The sequence below is a fragment of the Topomyia yanbarensis genome, chromosome 3, assembly GCF_030247195.1.
Source record: "Topomyia yanbarensis strain Yona2022 chromosome 3, ASM3024719v1, whole genome shotgun sequence".
In the NCBI taxonomy this organism is placed as follows: Eukaryota; Metazoa; Arthropoda; class Insecta; order Diptera; family Culicidae; genus Topomyia; species Topomyia yanbarensis.
In genome coordinates this window covers 160,365,409-160,379,977 of record NC_080672.1, presented here as the reverse complement: position 1 = coordinate 160,379,977, position 14,569 = coordinate 160,365,409, and the positions used below count along the sequence as shown (strand labels likewise).

At 37.2% G+C, this 14,569-nt stretch overlaps 1 protein-coding gene across 2 annotated transcripts in view; it reads right to left on the bottom strand.

Annotated features, from left to right (window-relative positions):
* The window catches only part of LOC131689644 (chitin-binding domain protein cbd-1-like), a 44,699-nt gene that overhangs the window by 30,064 nt on the left and 66 nt on the right, over positions 1–14,569 (bottom strand). For both annotated transcript variants that reach the window (XM_058974881.1, XM_058974882.1), the window contains exons 2-4: positions 13,965–14,521; positions 5,817–5,837; positions 3,843–3,869 (exon numbers count right to left, since the gene is read on the bottom strand). In XM_058974881.1, the coding sequence (XP_058830864.1) occupies positions 3,843–3,869; positions 5,817–5,837; positions 13,965–14,521 (605 nt within the window). The remainder of the gene's footprint in view (positions 1–3,842; positions 3,870–5,816; positions 5,838–13,964; positions 14,522–14,569) is intronic.

Genomic DNA, 14,569 nt, shown 5'->3' with positions numbered 1-14,569 from the left:
AATGGTTCACAGAAACGGGAGCCAAATGGCTAACGGAAGTTCGCCACTGCGATTAGCCGGATATGTGTTCGGAGCTAAACCGCTCTAATGTATCATTTTGTCTTAAGACTGAATCAGCCTCCCCACGATATAACACTTCGATGCAGTCTCGTGGAACAAAAGGAAGGAAGAGAAGTAAGGACTATTAGTAGCGGTTACGCACAACAGTGAATCCCACCTAGAGTCAATGCACTTTTGAAGCTATTTAACCATACTATAAAACATACAGACATTTTCAGATATCGACGAACTGAATCTAGTGGTATATGACACTCGACACTCCGGGTGTAGCTTAAAAAGTCGAATTTTAGAGTGATTGCACAGTCTTCCTTATATGAAAAAGGCAAAAAATGAACTGATGATTGCTATACATTTCATAAATCCATACGACTATCAAGATGGAGAAAAATGCAAAGATTTCGAAGATGTACACGGAACCGAGCCGAATTACTATCATGTACCAAACAAACAAATCTACAAGTCTTCAAGCACAAGCGATAAACCAAAGCTGATGTTTCCACTAGAGTTCGGAAAAGTATAGTATGCACAGGATGTACGTTCGCCAGGCTACTGTATACGAAATACGCAATAGAAAAAAATATCAGAGAAAACCATATCTGAGATGAATAATTCCATTGACGCACACTTTACCTTTGGATTCATTCCGGAATGTTTTCCAAAAGTCCATAAGTGAAATGTTGCAATCCTGTTTCTGTACATTGTTATCAAGCAGGTTCACCTTTGACTGATTTTCATGCCTTGTGTGTACAGTCGGTCCATGTGCCGCCACAACGGAACGAAAACTATTCAAGCAACCAAAAGTTAATACCTTAAAGTACTCTTAAATGTTTACATTAAGTTCTTAGAGAACTTTCAAGCTTTTATTGGGAATTTAAAAATTGCACTGTTGGGAAAATTATTTAAAACGAAAACTATAGCATCCCTTTCCTATGTGAACTTTTGATTGATTCAGTAATGTTTGCTTGAATTTTTCTAGTAAAACAAAAAGCTCAACCCCGCTGTACGAAATCACCCTGCGGAAACGTCCACGAGAAAAATCGAAAGAAAATGCAAAAAGAAAAAAAAATTGTGTTTATTAAAATAAATATTTATTTTTTGTTTGCCCCCCCCTTCAGAAAAAAATTTGTACTTGGACATAATTTTTAAAAAAGATTTGTAATGGCCTTATTACTTACGTCCTACTCAAATTTTCTCTTGATACTTTAAACTTAGATACTTTTACTGCGAAATACTGATATAATATTACATGAAAGTATTGCTGATATGAGGAATGCCAGAAATGATTGGCGGACGGCTGCTATCAGACAAATGTTGAATTAACTTTTTAGCCCAATGTTCCCATATAGGTAATTTTCTCCTACGTATAGTGCGCTTAAATAATCATTAATCATTATTAACATTTATGAACCTATCTAGTGGCTGGAACTCGCATATCACTGGTAAATTTAGGGTTGAGAGAACGCCGAATGCTCAACATAATATCAACACAATCATCACCCACACCCCACCAATTTGATGATGCTATAAACGGTTATACAGCATGTGATCAGTAGAAAAGCGAAATGGAAACAGGTCCTTAAGCGTGCATGTATTTTCAGAACACACATGTATCCGAGTGGAGATGTCCTTTACATGTGTATTAGTGCGGTGTCATTTTAATACTAATACTCCGATATCGTTAAATTCACTAATACATTCCCAACTATGTGTTTGTGTAAGTTTCTGTGATGTAGGGGAGAGAGGGTAACAATGAAACACATTTTTTCTACAATTTAATTTTGATGATAATACTTATTATTTGTGTAACCAAAAGTGATACATAGTGCCACCACAGAGAACAGACATCCATGATCGAACAAAAATATTTAAAAAACGTGTGAAAACATTTGAATTAATATACGAAAAACACTAGCGCCGCCACACCAACCTATCCCAACTATCCGTCAAATCGATTCCGGAACCGGTTCGAAATTCTGGATGGATTCAGCATGGAATCTAGCTCAAAGAAAACAACCGATTCCGTCTCTATCGGTTGACGCATTTGAGCTGGAATTCATGCTGGAAGTCCGAATCGGTTCCGGACTAGTTTGACTGGGTAGAGGAATAACCGCTGTCAATTCTGTCGCACTCAGCCACAAAAAACATGACGACAGTAGCGCACCTGGTTTAGATATCCAAACTACCTTCGAAACCGTTAGAGATTTTACACAAGTTGAATGCTGAAGATGGACGTCTGTTCTCTGTGGTGCCACTCTGTTGTTAACTAATACATATATTTTTCCAGCTGGTAAAATTCACGGGAAATAACATTTTTTGGATAATAAACAGTCGGTGGTAAAATGTATCAGTGTGCCCCATGGGTAGGAACTATGAAACACGATGTCGTCTATAGTGAAATTTTCTACTTATAAATTTTATTGTTTTGTTTCGACGAAGAATAATCCTAACGCTTTGAATTAAAGTTATATTGAGGCGAAAATCGTTTGTTTACGAAATAATCCACGATATCATCGCGTAACATCGAACCACCATATATGAAATTGTCTCTTATTTTAGGATTGCAGCAATCCTAAAATAAGAGACAATTTCTACAAAACTTGCCCAAATTTACTAGTTTTGCACTTTATGAGTAGTATTTACTGTGGAAAATCGGAACCCATTCACATTTTGAGACAGATCACAAAAACAAAACAAAATCGCTGTTCCCCATACGCCATCGTTCCACAGTTACCTAATGGGTCTATTCATGAAAATTACACAGAACCATGAGAAGTTACCAAAAAACTTTGTTCGCTGCAAATGTTGAGCATAAAATTTGCTATAAACAGCAATAGACTAAACATTAATTCAATGAATGGTACACAGAAAAAAAATATTTTGTGATTTTAAGTTTATTTTCATGCACATATTTTGAACATGAATATAAATGTAAAATTAAGTTCCACCACAAATATACACGACTTGTCGTGCTTTCTTCATGTAATTTTATTATAATTTTACACGTGGATTGAAAATTACAGTTTCTCTAAACGGAAAACCAATGCACTTCAATGTATTTTTACTCGAATACTGCTGTAAAATGGATGACATTATATTACACGAATGAAAGTGTAAAATTATATGCTGTTTGATGCTCCAATTGATTTCAACCTAATTGTCAATCAAATTTTTGATTCAATCGTTGTATGATTGCATTCGTATTGATTTACATGTCGTTTATATTTCATGATTTTTTGGTGTGTAACTCATAAAGGTGGAATAATGCTTTTCATTGCAAATTTACTATGGCTATCACAAAACAAACAAATATCCATTAAAAGCGATAGAGTTATCAGATCTCTTCCAAAATATAGCAACACGTGTAAAGAATTAGAAATCGTGAAATAGGAGGGAATGAGACGATTCTGATCATGCATTATGATTATATTGCGAATGTTTCATAGTTCCTGCTGATCCACTGTTACCCCCTCTCTCTCTCTCTCTCTCTCTCTCTCTCTCTCTCTCTCTCCTAATCGCCATTTAATGCATTTTTGTCCCGGGCCAATATCGCTTTCTATGCATTATACCAGTTATAATGCAAAATTCTCATTAGAATCATGCATGTAATTCATACGGTTCGCGTTTTGGGTATAGGATTGTGCTGAAGGTGTTCGGTTTGTTCATTTGCTGTCCCCCGTGCAGTTCAACGTGAGAAAATTTATTTTTCTGTTTTCAAAATGTACACGAAAATCTATTTACATACGAAACGGGCAATAAGAAATGTAAATAATATTTTTACTTACATCGGCAGCAGCAGTCGTAGTTGTAGACTGAAAGAAAAGACAACAAGAGATTTAGATTCTTTATAATAGGCAGAACTAGACATTTATTATTATTTACTTGATTGTTTAGTGTTGAAAGCAATGTTTAAATAGTTTAACTTGAATAAAACGATATTTCACGATTTTTGTAAGTATAATAAGGTATCGAAAAGAAATTGTTTTCATGTTTTTTGTAAAAATAGGGATGACACTCGTCTAATTATTAGCGTGTAGAAATGTATTATTATTGTCATATAAAATTCCTATCTAATGAAATTAAAATACTAAAATTCACTCACTCGAAAATATTTCACAGTTGTCATTATTTCATGTTAGTATGCCTGAGGCACTTGTTTCACACCCTGTATGCATCCCATGTATTAACGGAATAATAACCCTAGTAACAATTAAGGAGACACGGCAATGCCTAACTCCCCGACTGCGTATGGGGCGCGTGCCATTTGAGCCAATATATTCTAATTATTGGTTCCTGAGCTTAAGAACTTGGCAAATTTTCTTGGAGAAGCAAGAACTGTCATTGGTGGTCAATCTGGTCACAGCTGAATCGATTGGTCATTAATAGTCTAGACCCGGAAATGTGTATTACATCATTTGTACAGCATGGTACCAATTTATATGGGAATTTACCGTGTGACCAAACTTTTCGACTCGTAACTCCTGAACTGTAAGTTCGATCAGCAAAAAAATCATTGGCAACTTATGGGAGCGATATAAAATTCATTTGAAACTAGTTCTGTGCAAATAGGTTAAGGCTCAAGTTACCTTTTTTGAGCATGAATTAGAATTGAACGCTTGGTAGTATGCGTAGGAAAAATTGTGTTCAGCTTTGCCGCCGGTTTATCCAGTTAAACGTTTTCACAACTCGAAAAGAAGATTATCAGTCGATTCATTAGATCACCACGATCCAAATCATACAAAATAGCTGCTGGAAAAACCAGTTTAGCTGAATGGTGCTTTTGAAAAAGTGGCTGTGATTTTTTGGCACACTACCGCACCGGGCTGAGGTACGCAACACAACTGCGCAATGAAAAAACCACAGCCACTTTTTCAAAAGCACCATTCAGCTAAGCCGATGCTTTTTCCAGCAGCTATTTGATATGATTTGAATCGTGGTGATCTAATGAATCGACTGATATTCTTCTTTTAGAGTTTTGAAAAGGTTTTAAATGGATAATCCGATGACAAAGCTGAACACAAATTTTCCTACGCATGCTACCAACCGCTCAATTCTAACACATGCTTAAAAAGGTAACTTGAGCCTTAAGCCATCTCTGAAAAATAGTATGACATTATTTGACACACACATACATACCCATTCACACACGTATAATTTGCGATCTCTATGAACTGTATCGAATGGCATGATACTCGACCCTGACAATTTTTTTTTGAAGATCAATCAATGTGTTCGATGCAATGTTAGAATACCACTGATTGATTTTCATGAAGATTTTGCCAACGGGGTACAAAAAACTACTTTTTTTCGTTTTCAAATATGGCCGTTTTCGAGGCTTTCACAGTTGAATCTTTTAGTTAGAAATATAGCGGCAATTTTTTACTATTTCAATCTCTCACCCCCAATTTTCAACCTCCAGAAGGATGAGATCATGGAGAAACTAGTTTAGTTTTAGCCGGTCAGCTTACTGCTAAATACAGCAGTAAGGATCCCCCACAGTTGGGCAGTGTTGCCTTTTGAAGAATCTTTCGTGATAAGAAGACATTGTTCCAACTTGTCGAGCTAAGTCGATTGACGTACAAAACTTCGGGTCTCAGGAAAAGCCTTCGATATTTGAGCGGATTCTGTTTCTTTCAATTATACGAAACCTTAAAAAATCATAGTGGATATGTACTTGAGTAATATAAAAATAAATTTAAAGAAATCGTCGCCTAACCGTAATTGCAATATTACAAAGTCTATCTAATATTTATACTTACATCATCCGATGTGGTTGTGCTCTGTAAGAAAAAAGAAAGAAAGAAAAATTTAATACTTCTTTCAAACGAATACCCTCAAGTAGAATCTTGCAAAAATTCTAGCTTATTCGGCTGGTTTTACTGAGGATATGATTCAAGCTATCGATACACGGGCCTTGCGAGCAATTTTGCGTATAACGGTGATAATAGCGTACAAATTTTAATGACATTGTGATTTGTGACGTATTTCCATTCCAATATTTTTATATGAAAAAGGTAGAGTAAAGAGCCCATTTCGGCTCTATTAGGAAGGGTGCTTCAATATTTCATTAATTACTCCGCCTACTTTGTGTGTGACTTTTTAGATTAAAGCCGTGTGGTATCCGGCGGTATCTCTCGAAGTATTTCAGCCAAGAATTGCCCCACTGGTTTCTGTCCCCATGTCGTAAGCGGCGACTAACAACAGATGTGGCTGTGGTCCTTTAGGAGGTTGATAACAGTCTATTATCTTTCTCCTGACTAAACCAGCCTAGAGGCCGAGTGGCATCCGGCAGATTGAAGTATCTCAGCCAAGAATTGATCCACTGGGTTCCAGATGCCATGTCGTAAGGGGCGACAGAAAACAGGAGTCCTCGAGTCGAAACGTTTCTCCATGCCGAGGACTGAATGACTGGCAATTATAAGCCAACGTGTTTGGTGTCTTCTAGTAGATTTACAATAAATTCCGGCGATGAAATGTGCAATGCTCTGCTCGACCATGGTTCGAATGGCCCAATTTAATCTTCAGCATAAACGTACATGATGGACTATTTAAGCAGTACCAATTTGCATATACTTAATGTAGGAAATCGCCCAACATTTGCACAATCTGGCAGAGAAGAGGTGTTAGATATAACTCTCTGCTTTGACTGTATTACGCATGGGTAGGAAAACTGGCTCGTACCCCACGAGCTCGAGCTGTCGTCATCTGATCAAGCTACATCGTCTTTGATCATTTAAACGCCTAGATGTAGCAATCTCTTGCGGTTCTACTGTGTGATCATTCAATTTTGAATAAGTAGTAGAAAAATTGGGTTTTCTTGTGTGGACTTTGCTAGATTGTAAATTCCCACTCGTTTTAATGAAACCGTTGATGCGTGCAGATCCTTTTTGAATTTGCGGAGAATCGAAAATTGAGTCACTTCCCACAACATCAAATGTGAACACTGGTAGTTGCGAGAAATGTGTTCCTTCTAATACTTTAAAAATGGGGAAGCAGTTGATAAAAATCAAAGAAAAGAAACACAACCGCAGAGGTGCTTTCTTAAACAATGCTTCGGCACATTGTATAGAGTCTTCCAGTGTCAATACTTATAGATTGCAAGCAAGGTTGGAGAAAGGTCATTTTTCGATTGCGCTGAAGGATGTGGTCCACTATGTTAAAAGATCTTCACGGGTGTGTCGTTTGAATCCCTCCTAGCTCATTCATCCTCAGTTCCAGTGAGTTTGGGTTAAGGTATGGTGTTGTTTGCTTCTCTCCGTATAACGAACAAAGCTGTACCTGGCTGAAATATAAATGGGAGGAGATAAGTGGGAAGACTTCCGATTTATTGTCGAACCATATAGCCTATAGAAAAAGTTATTCCTTTACATTCCGTGGAATCCCAAGGTATGTTTGAAGAGTACTTATGTTGTGATAAGGATAGAGTTCCATTATCCTGGTTGGTGGGTAGTTTACTGGGAAGTTTTTAGAACCAAGTCACTTACAAAGAAAATACAGCAGTATTTTTGCAGTATCGACGACCGTCCTCTGGAATTTCTAACGAAAAAGGGTTATAAACTGATCTATGGCTTCCAAATGTCACAATAGTTTATAAACCTATTTGAATTTGAACGAAAATATCTCTTCGGGGGTGTTGTCGTTCTGTTATCTCAATGATATATCGCTCATCGAGAAGTGTTTTTATTCCCTTGAGAGTGAAGAATACTTCCGTATTGACTATGTTCTCTGTGTCGTTATTTTCCTTAGCCCTAACCCTACCACTTCCTTCATTCTTCCCATCAGGGAAATAACGAACAGACAAATCATGGCAAGGCAAAAATCTCCGATCAACATGAGCCATTCGCTAGTGATTCCTGATGATTCCTGACAGTCCATTAATCCATTAATTTGCATCAACATGTTTGCATCGTTCTTAAGAATCAACGCATCAACTCTAACGGTCTGAAAATTGTGACATACTCGAGTTTTAACGCAACTAAACTAAGGCTGCCTGCACGAGATCCAACGGATAATCAATACTATTAGCACAGACAAACAGACGTAACAGCTCGAAGAAAATTCTATAGCCCACGGTATACTAGCGACATCTGTTGAACACTTTGCACAAAATGTGATTCTGGCAACCATGCGATTTTTTTTTCAACCGAAGTCCTGGCAACAATGCCCACACGGCTTGTCAACTGCAAGATAGTAGATAAAAGGTAGGAGCATTGATTGCAGTTGTTAAATTTGAAGAGCGAAATAGAAAAATCGCCTATGTCGCGTAATTACAATTTCCCTAGCATAATGATTTCAATTGACAAATTTAAAGACTACGACTGCATTTTTAAAACCCAACACAACCATTTGTTGTTCCGGAAAATTAGGCTACGCCAAAATTGTTTTTCTTTTCGTGTGAAGAAATCAATTCTTGTCGTTAATTTGTCGTATAAATGATTTTTGTCTTTATTTACTTTTCTTTGCCGACGCTCTTTTGGGATCCCGGAGACATCAGGTACTCTTGATTTTATTTTTCAGGCTGGCGTTTACTATAAGAACAAGGCTATGTAGCATATTTTTAATGAGTTGGCTGTGTTATCGAGGTCATCATTGGATCAAGATCGCGGAGACACAACCCCTAAACTTTCCTTGTCAATACCAGGATCAATTAGCATCAACTATTTCATTTTTAGCTTTCCGTAAGTGAAAACTCAGCATGTAGGCTATGGGAGAATTTAATTTTATAACATTTCAAACTGATAGTTCGCCACGATAATTCTGCACTCACTTAAAATCCGACGAGTATGTTTCTATTACTTTTGGGTAAGCTTCTATTGTCTTTCCGGTAACAGACCATGCAATCGCGCATTGCGGTATTAAACTCATATTCCCGCAAAGGTAGTAAACGGTGGAATGACGAATTTCGGTTGCTGTTGCATGTATGTGCATCACACAAAAACACTTTTTCAGTATATGTCAGCCTCGGTTCTGTTCGCATGTAGAAAAATTCGGTCGATTTCTATGATAGTATTAGTACCGAGTCAAACCAACCGGAATCCTAGCAGATATCCAACCAAATTCAGGCTAGAATCTACCCCAATATTGGCAGAAACCAGCCCAAATAACGGATTTTTACTGGGTAGGTTGGATAGCGAAAAAAAATTTAGGCAGTTTCCGGATCCGGCCTAGTTGCAAGATCCGACACAGTTCCCGATCCGGACCAGTTCTCGGATCCAGACCAGTTCCCAAATCCGGACCTCCCGGATCCGGGACCAGTACATAGATCCGGACCAGTTCCCGGATCTGGACCAGTAACCGCATCCGGACCAGTACCTGGATCTAGCCCATCCCCTTTCCAAGTCCGGACCTGAGCCAGGCCCAGACTTGGTGCTTAGATCTAGACAAGTGTCTGGATCCGGACCCTCGGTTCGGACACGTGGAGCCAAACCATAGTTCTTGCTTCCCGTAAATGACGGGAAGGACCGTTCATGTTTTGTGCAGTCACTATCTTGCTGTTAACGTCCTTGATAGAAAAGAAATTTCAATTTAACACCGGCCAAAGTACCCCACCACTATTCCGAGTCGTTTTTTTCTGACTGTGTTTTAAAGCTAGCCGAGTCCCGCATACATAAAAAAATATATATGGAATCCTCCATATTATACAAAAATCATAAGTGCTATGGTAACCACATACGTTAAGGTCTATTTATGATATTACGATAAATGCGTTTTCCTGTAAAATTATAGAATGAAGATACGAGTTATTGTTACAATATAGGGAATGGTTATAATATAATATTGTATGTTAGAAAAGAATTGAGGTGCTTCCGCAGGATTATTAAAAATATATATCGAAACGATTTGAATTGAAGTCACAATGATGGTAGTCGTTTTCATATTGTTCTGTAAGGTTTGCTTTAAAGAAAAACGTGTATCGTTACAATTTCCTTACAAGATTACCATAATGTTCACCTCAAGTCGAATCGTTTGGTTATAGTTTTCAATAATCCTTTATATTGAATTGAATGTGTTGTTAAAATGAAATAACGAATCTTTATTATTATTTCTTACCAAGTGGAAATCAGATTATTTAGGTTGGATAAAAGAAATTCCAAATTTAATTTTTGGCGTACAGGTTTCGTTTTTGGACAAAATCTAAAGCTTCATACATTTTCTGTAAAAGGTGAAATGAATCCACAAGGCTGTCAATAATGTTTTACTCAGCGAAGGTCGATTAGATTAATTCACATTTTATCTATAGCAACAATTTGTTTATAAGCACATTCAGCAAAATGGTAAAACTAATCATAATTAAATTTCGTATATGGCAAAATATATCACATCGTTACACTGCCGTTTAAGAAGTTCTGTTAGTAGGAAGGAGCTTCACGAATTTAGGAGGGACTTCCAAAGCAGGGCTAATACCATGTATTGCAGTCCTAGCAACTCAAGAATTTCTATCCTTCTCTAATACCCGAGCTTATACCTTTTTCTTAAGTGGATCAATGTAAATGTATTACATTTTTCGTATACATCATGAGTCTTTTTAACAACGTAAGTACACAGCTGCCGGAAGCTGCTACACCTGTCAAGACGAGGAGAGATGGGCAATTCTAATAACTGATGCATCATCCAGATTCTCGATTTGCCTAACCAACCAGATTCAACGGTTTATATATTATATATGAATGTATTGTATCAAACACACGGCTCACCATCACCGAAAGGCTCGCAAACCTCCTCTTAAACCAATTCAAGGAAAATTAAGCGAAAATTTGATTTGAAGTTCCAACCATATACGGTATGCTCCGTAATTATTCAGCTCTTACAATCATGGTCATTCGTAATCATCAACAGTTTATTAGTATATGACATGTCGATTTACCCTCTTCCTAAAGTCGAATGTGGCTAGATTATTATGAAGATCAAAATACGTTCCACAAGATTACAGAAATAGCTCAATTGGTAAAAGCGGCAGTACCACCACCATAGGATGTCAACAACCGAACATGGAGGATGGCATGCAATCAAATCACAGATTACCATAAATCGATTGAATAAAGTTATTCGAACTGATGAGGGGGAAGAGGCTCTGGGGTGAATCAGAAAAAAACATTTATAAAGTTCTTTTTACATCAGCCGCATTTTGATAGTGTCGATAAAGTAGTTTATTATACACACTCATCACATTTTGCCCATCGCATAGTGTCACTCGAAAACTATAACTGTACTATTCGAGAAATTGTTATCTGTGGTTACAATACACCAAGTGATCGAAACGATTTGTGGTATGGTACCATGTTTGTTTTGCGTCACGATGTGTCATATTGTAAAAAAAAACATTAAATGAATTGTGTGTAGTGTAAGATTATACTAATCGCACAGCATGGTGAAGAAATGTTTATGGTAGAATGTTTAATGTACCTTGTTATATCCAATAACAATGTTGTACCGCAAAAATGGATTATAAGATCACCATTCCCCTTATAATAAGCCCTAAAATTTGTTTGAGGAAATTGGCATTTTTGAATGGTAACGTTACATAACGACCTATTCGGCAAATGGTACAAGTGGCGCTGACCATAAGTGGAATAGTCAATATGATTGCCGGTAGCGTTGGTTTATCGTTTCGCTAATGATAAGAGGAAACTTCAGGGAATGGTTTTTTAAGGTCTAAGTACAATTGCGTTTATTTTACAGGAATGGTCACCAAATATTCGGGGTGTGAGCCGATCTTCAAATATGGAATGTGTCGTGTAGAAAAATCGAACCTCGTCTTTATCCCCATTGTGTTTACTCCGCTTGAAGCGCAATACAATGACAAGCGAAGTGCTACACACTTCCAGACAATCCGAAGCGTTAATATTTATTGAATAAGAATTGATGAACTATGAGTGCGACGCAGAGAAGATTTGAATGTGTTGGTATTGCCGTTTGGGGAATATTTTGTTGGCACTGTTTTAGCATGAAACGTCTTGCTATTAGAGCATTTTTTTTTTCTTATTACCGTAAAGGTATTACGGCCGAGTTTTGGGTGTATATGTCCCTCGTATACACTTTCCTAAAAACCATCAATAAACAAATTTAACTGCCCCTTTTTTCTATCATTCTCAGAAGTGCCCTCTTCCGCCTGTATCATACACCCACGAAGGTTTGATGCGACTCCAAGGCGATACCAAACATCTCTGTCGAATGAGCCAACAAACACGGGACCTACGTACAAACCACACGCGCAACTCGAACTTTTTCCGATCCGCACCTGAGCCTTACTACAAAATCGTCTGGAGCAGCGGTTCTCAACCTTTTTCATACCACGGATCCCTTAGAAATCGCCTTGGGTTGATGCGGACCCCCACGGATAAACATCGATTTTGTATGCTATTAATATGTTATTTTCAGTTTGTTAGGAAACCAGACATGAAATTTCTATCTGCACTCGAAAAATATATTTTTCGTCGCGGCCCCCTAGGGGTCCGCGGACCCCAAGTTAAGAATCATTGGTCTGGAGGAACCTTTGCCATCTTTGTCCACCCTCCCACCCCTGACTCTTATACTCAGAAGTATCACCCCCTCCACAAAATATCTCCCTGAAGCATTTAGCTCTTTCCGTCTCTTCTAGTTCTATTATATTATATAATCTCATTGAAAATGCCCAACTCTACTACCACAATAAAATAACTCTAATTAATCCCCTCGAATCTTTGCGAAATTAAATCACGCCCTCTAGTTATTCCTAGTTTCAAGATACAGTAAAGACCCGTTTTTATCAGCCCCTTGGCAATTTTAAGCTGATAAAACAGGAACATTAAAATCGGGACATATATTTTTCTGTCTTTTTAATAAACCGAAGCTGTTCAAAAATATTCTTCTTTGTTCCTTAGATATAACCTTGCAACCTTTTCTGATTAATTACTTTTAGTTCCCCTTAAGGGGGTCTGACAGTACAAAATTTAAAAAAAATTAATATTTTAATTTTTGCATTTTTCGGATCTCTGAGATAAGTAATATATGCCCAAGAAAAGAATTTACTCAAATTCAACTTTGTTCGTCTGCTTGAGCCCATCAAACTACCAACTATCAATTTTCATATGAAGCTAAAATTGGGAGTAGATAAAATCGAGGGCTAATAAAATCGGGTGCTGATAAAATCGGGTCTCCACTGTAGTTATGAAAATTGTCCCCCTTAGTTAACAATTATTTGCTTCAATAATCTCCCTGCTAAAAATGTCAAACCATATTGCCATCAAAACTAAATGACCCTCTAATCTTATGAAAATTATATTACCCCTTGTGTATATGTATAGCTATAAATTCTCCTTAGCTTAATTTAAAAAAAATCAATATGTAATTCCCTAGTTTTAAGTAATTTGAAATGTAAAGCAAATCAAAATTGACACCTTTAAGCTAACGCAAACCTGCCTTATCAAATAAACGAATTGAATAATAATAATAAGAAAAACGATAGAGATGACGAGTTGGTTTGACCGATCGGTCATTTTTTATTCCAAATTTCAAAATTTGGAAAAGTTGTTCATGCGTATATTTTTGCATGATGAAATTGTAAAGAAAACTGAATTAATTGAAAAATCGGATCGTACGTCTACTCAGTTGTGTCAGAAAATCCCAATTGAAAAAAAAACGTCGAAAACACCCTATAGTTAGTTAGATCAACTGGGAACCTTTTAACATATCATCAAATTTTGCTTTTCCGTTATAACATCTAAACAAATTAAATCGAAGTAATTTGTAATTCATACAACAGCATTGAAACTTATTATTGTGCTATTGTTCAAGACTACTGAAATCGCTTATTATCTTCACAAAATTTGATCTTCGTATATATAACAAGTTATAGCTATTTAGTCTAAAAAATTATTGACTAATTGCTCATACAAATCGAAAGCATAACTTTTCAAAATGCTACTTACCGAACATTCCCCCTTCACGCAATCCAGCAAGTCCTGGTCGAATACTGTTCCATTTGGGCACTCAAATCTAATCGGATCGAAATTCTCGTCGCATATATAGAATACAGTACAATTAAATGGATCTACGAAGCCCTGTGGATGACCCTGAGATTTGTCGCATTCGTTTGTAACACAACCAGATTCACTAGCATCTACACACATTCCCAGGGTAGCATTGAAAGCTAGACCATCTCCACAATCCCTAAGATAGGCTTTACCTCCTATGCAAAGGACGTATTGATCACAAACGCCATCAACCGGTAGCCGAACTACTCCCGTCAGAGGGCAATTATTCTCCAGACACACATACTTTGGATCACATTTCAATGCCTCGGGATTAAAGTTGAATCCATCCGGGCACGTTACTTCGTATGGATATCCTCCATAGCAACTGATGTACATTGAACAATTCGTCGGATGAGTGAGGAATCCATCGGTGGTACCCAATCCTGCATCTACGCAAACATTTGAAGCGGAAACACTGCATAGGATGCTGCACACACCCAATATAATGATTTCTGTGAAATGTGTATAGCATGATAGATAACTTGTTAATGAAATTTCAT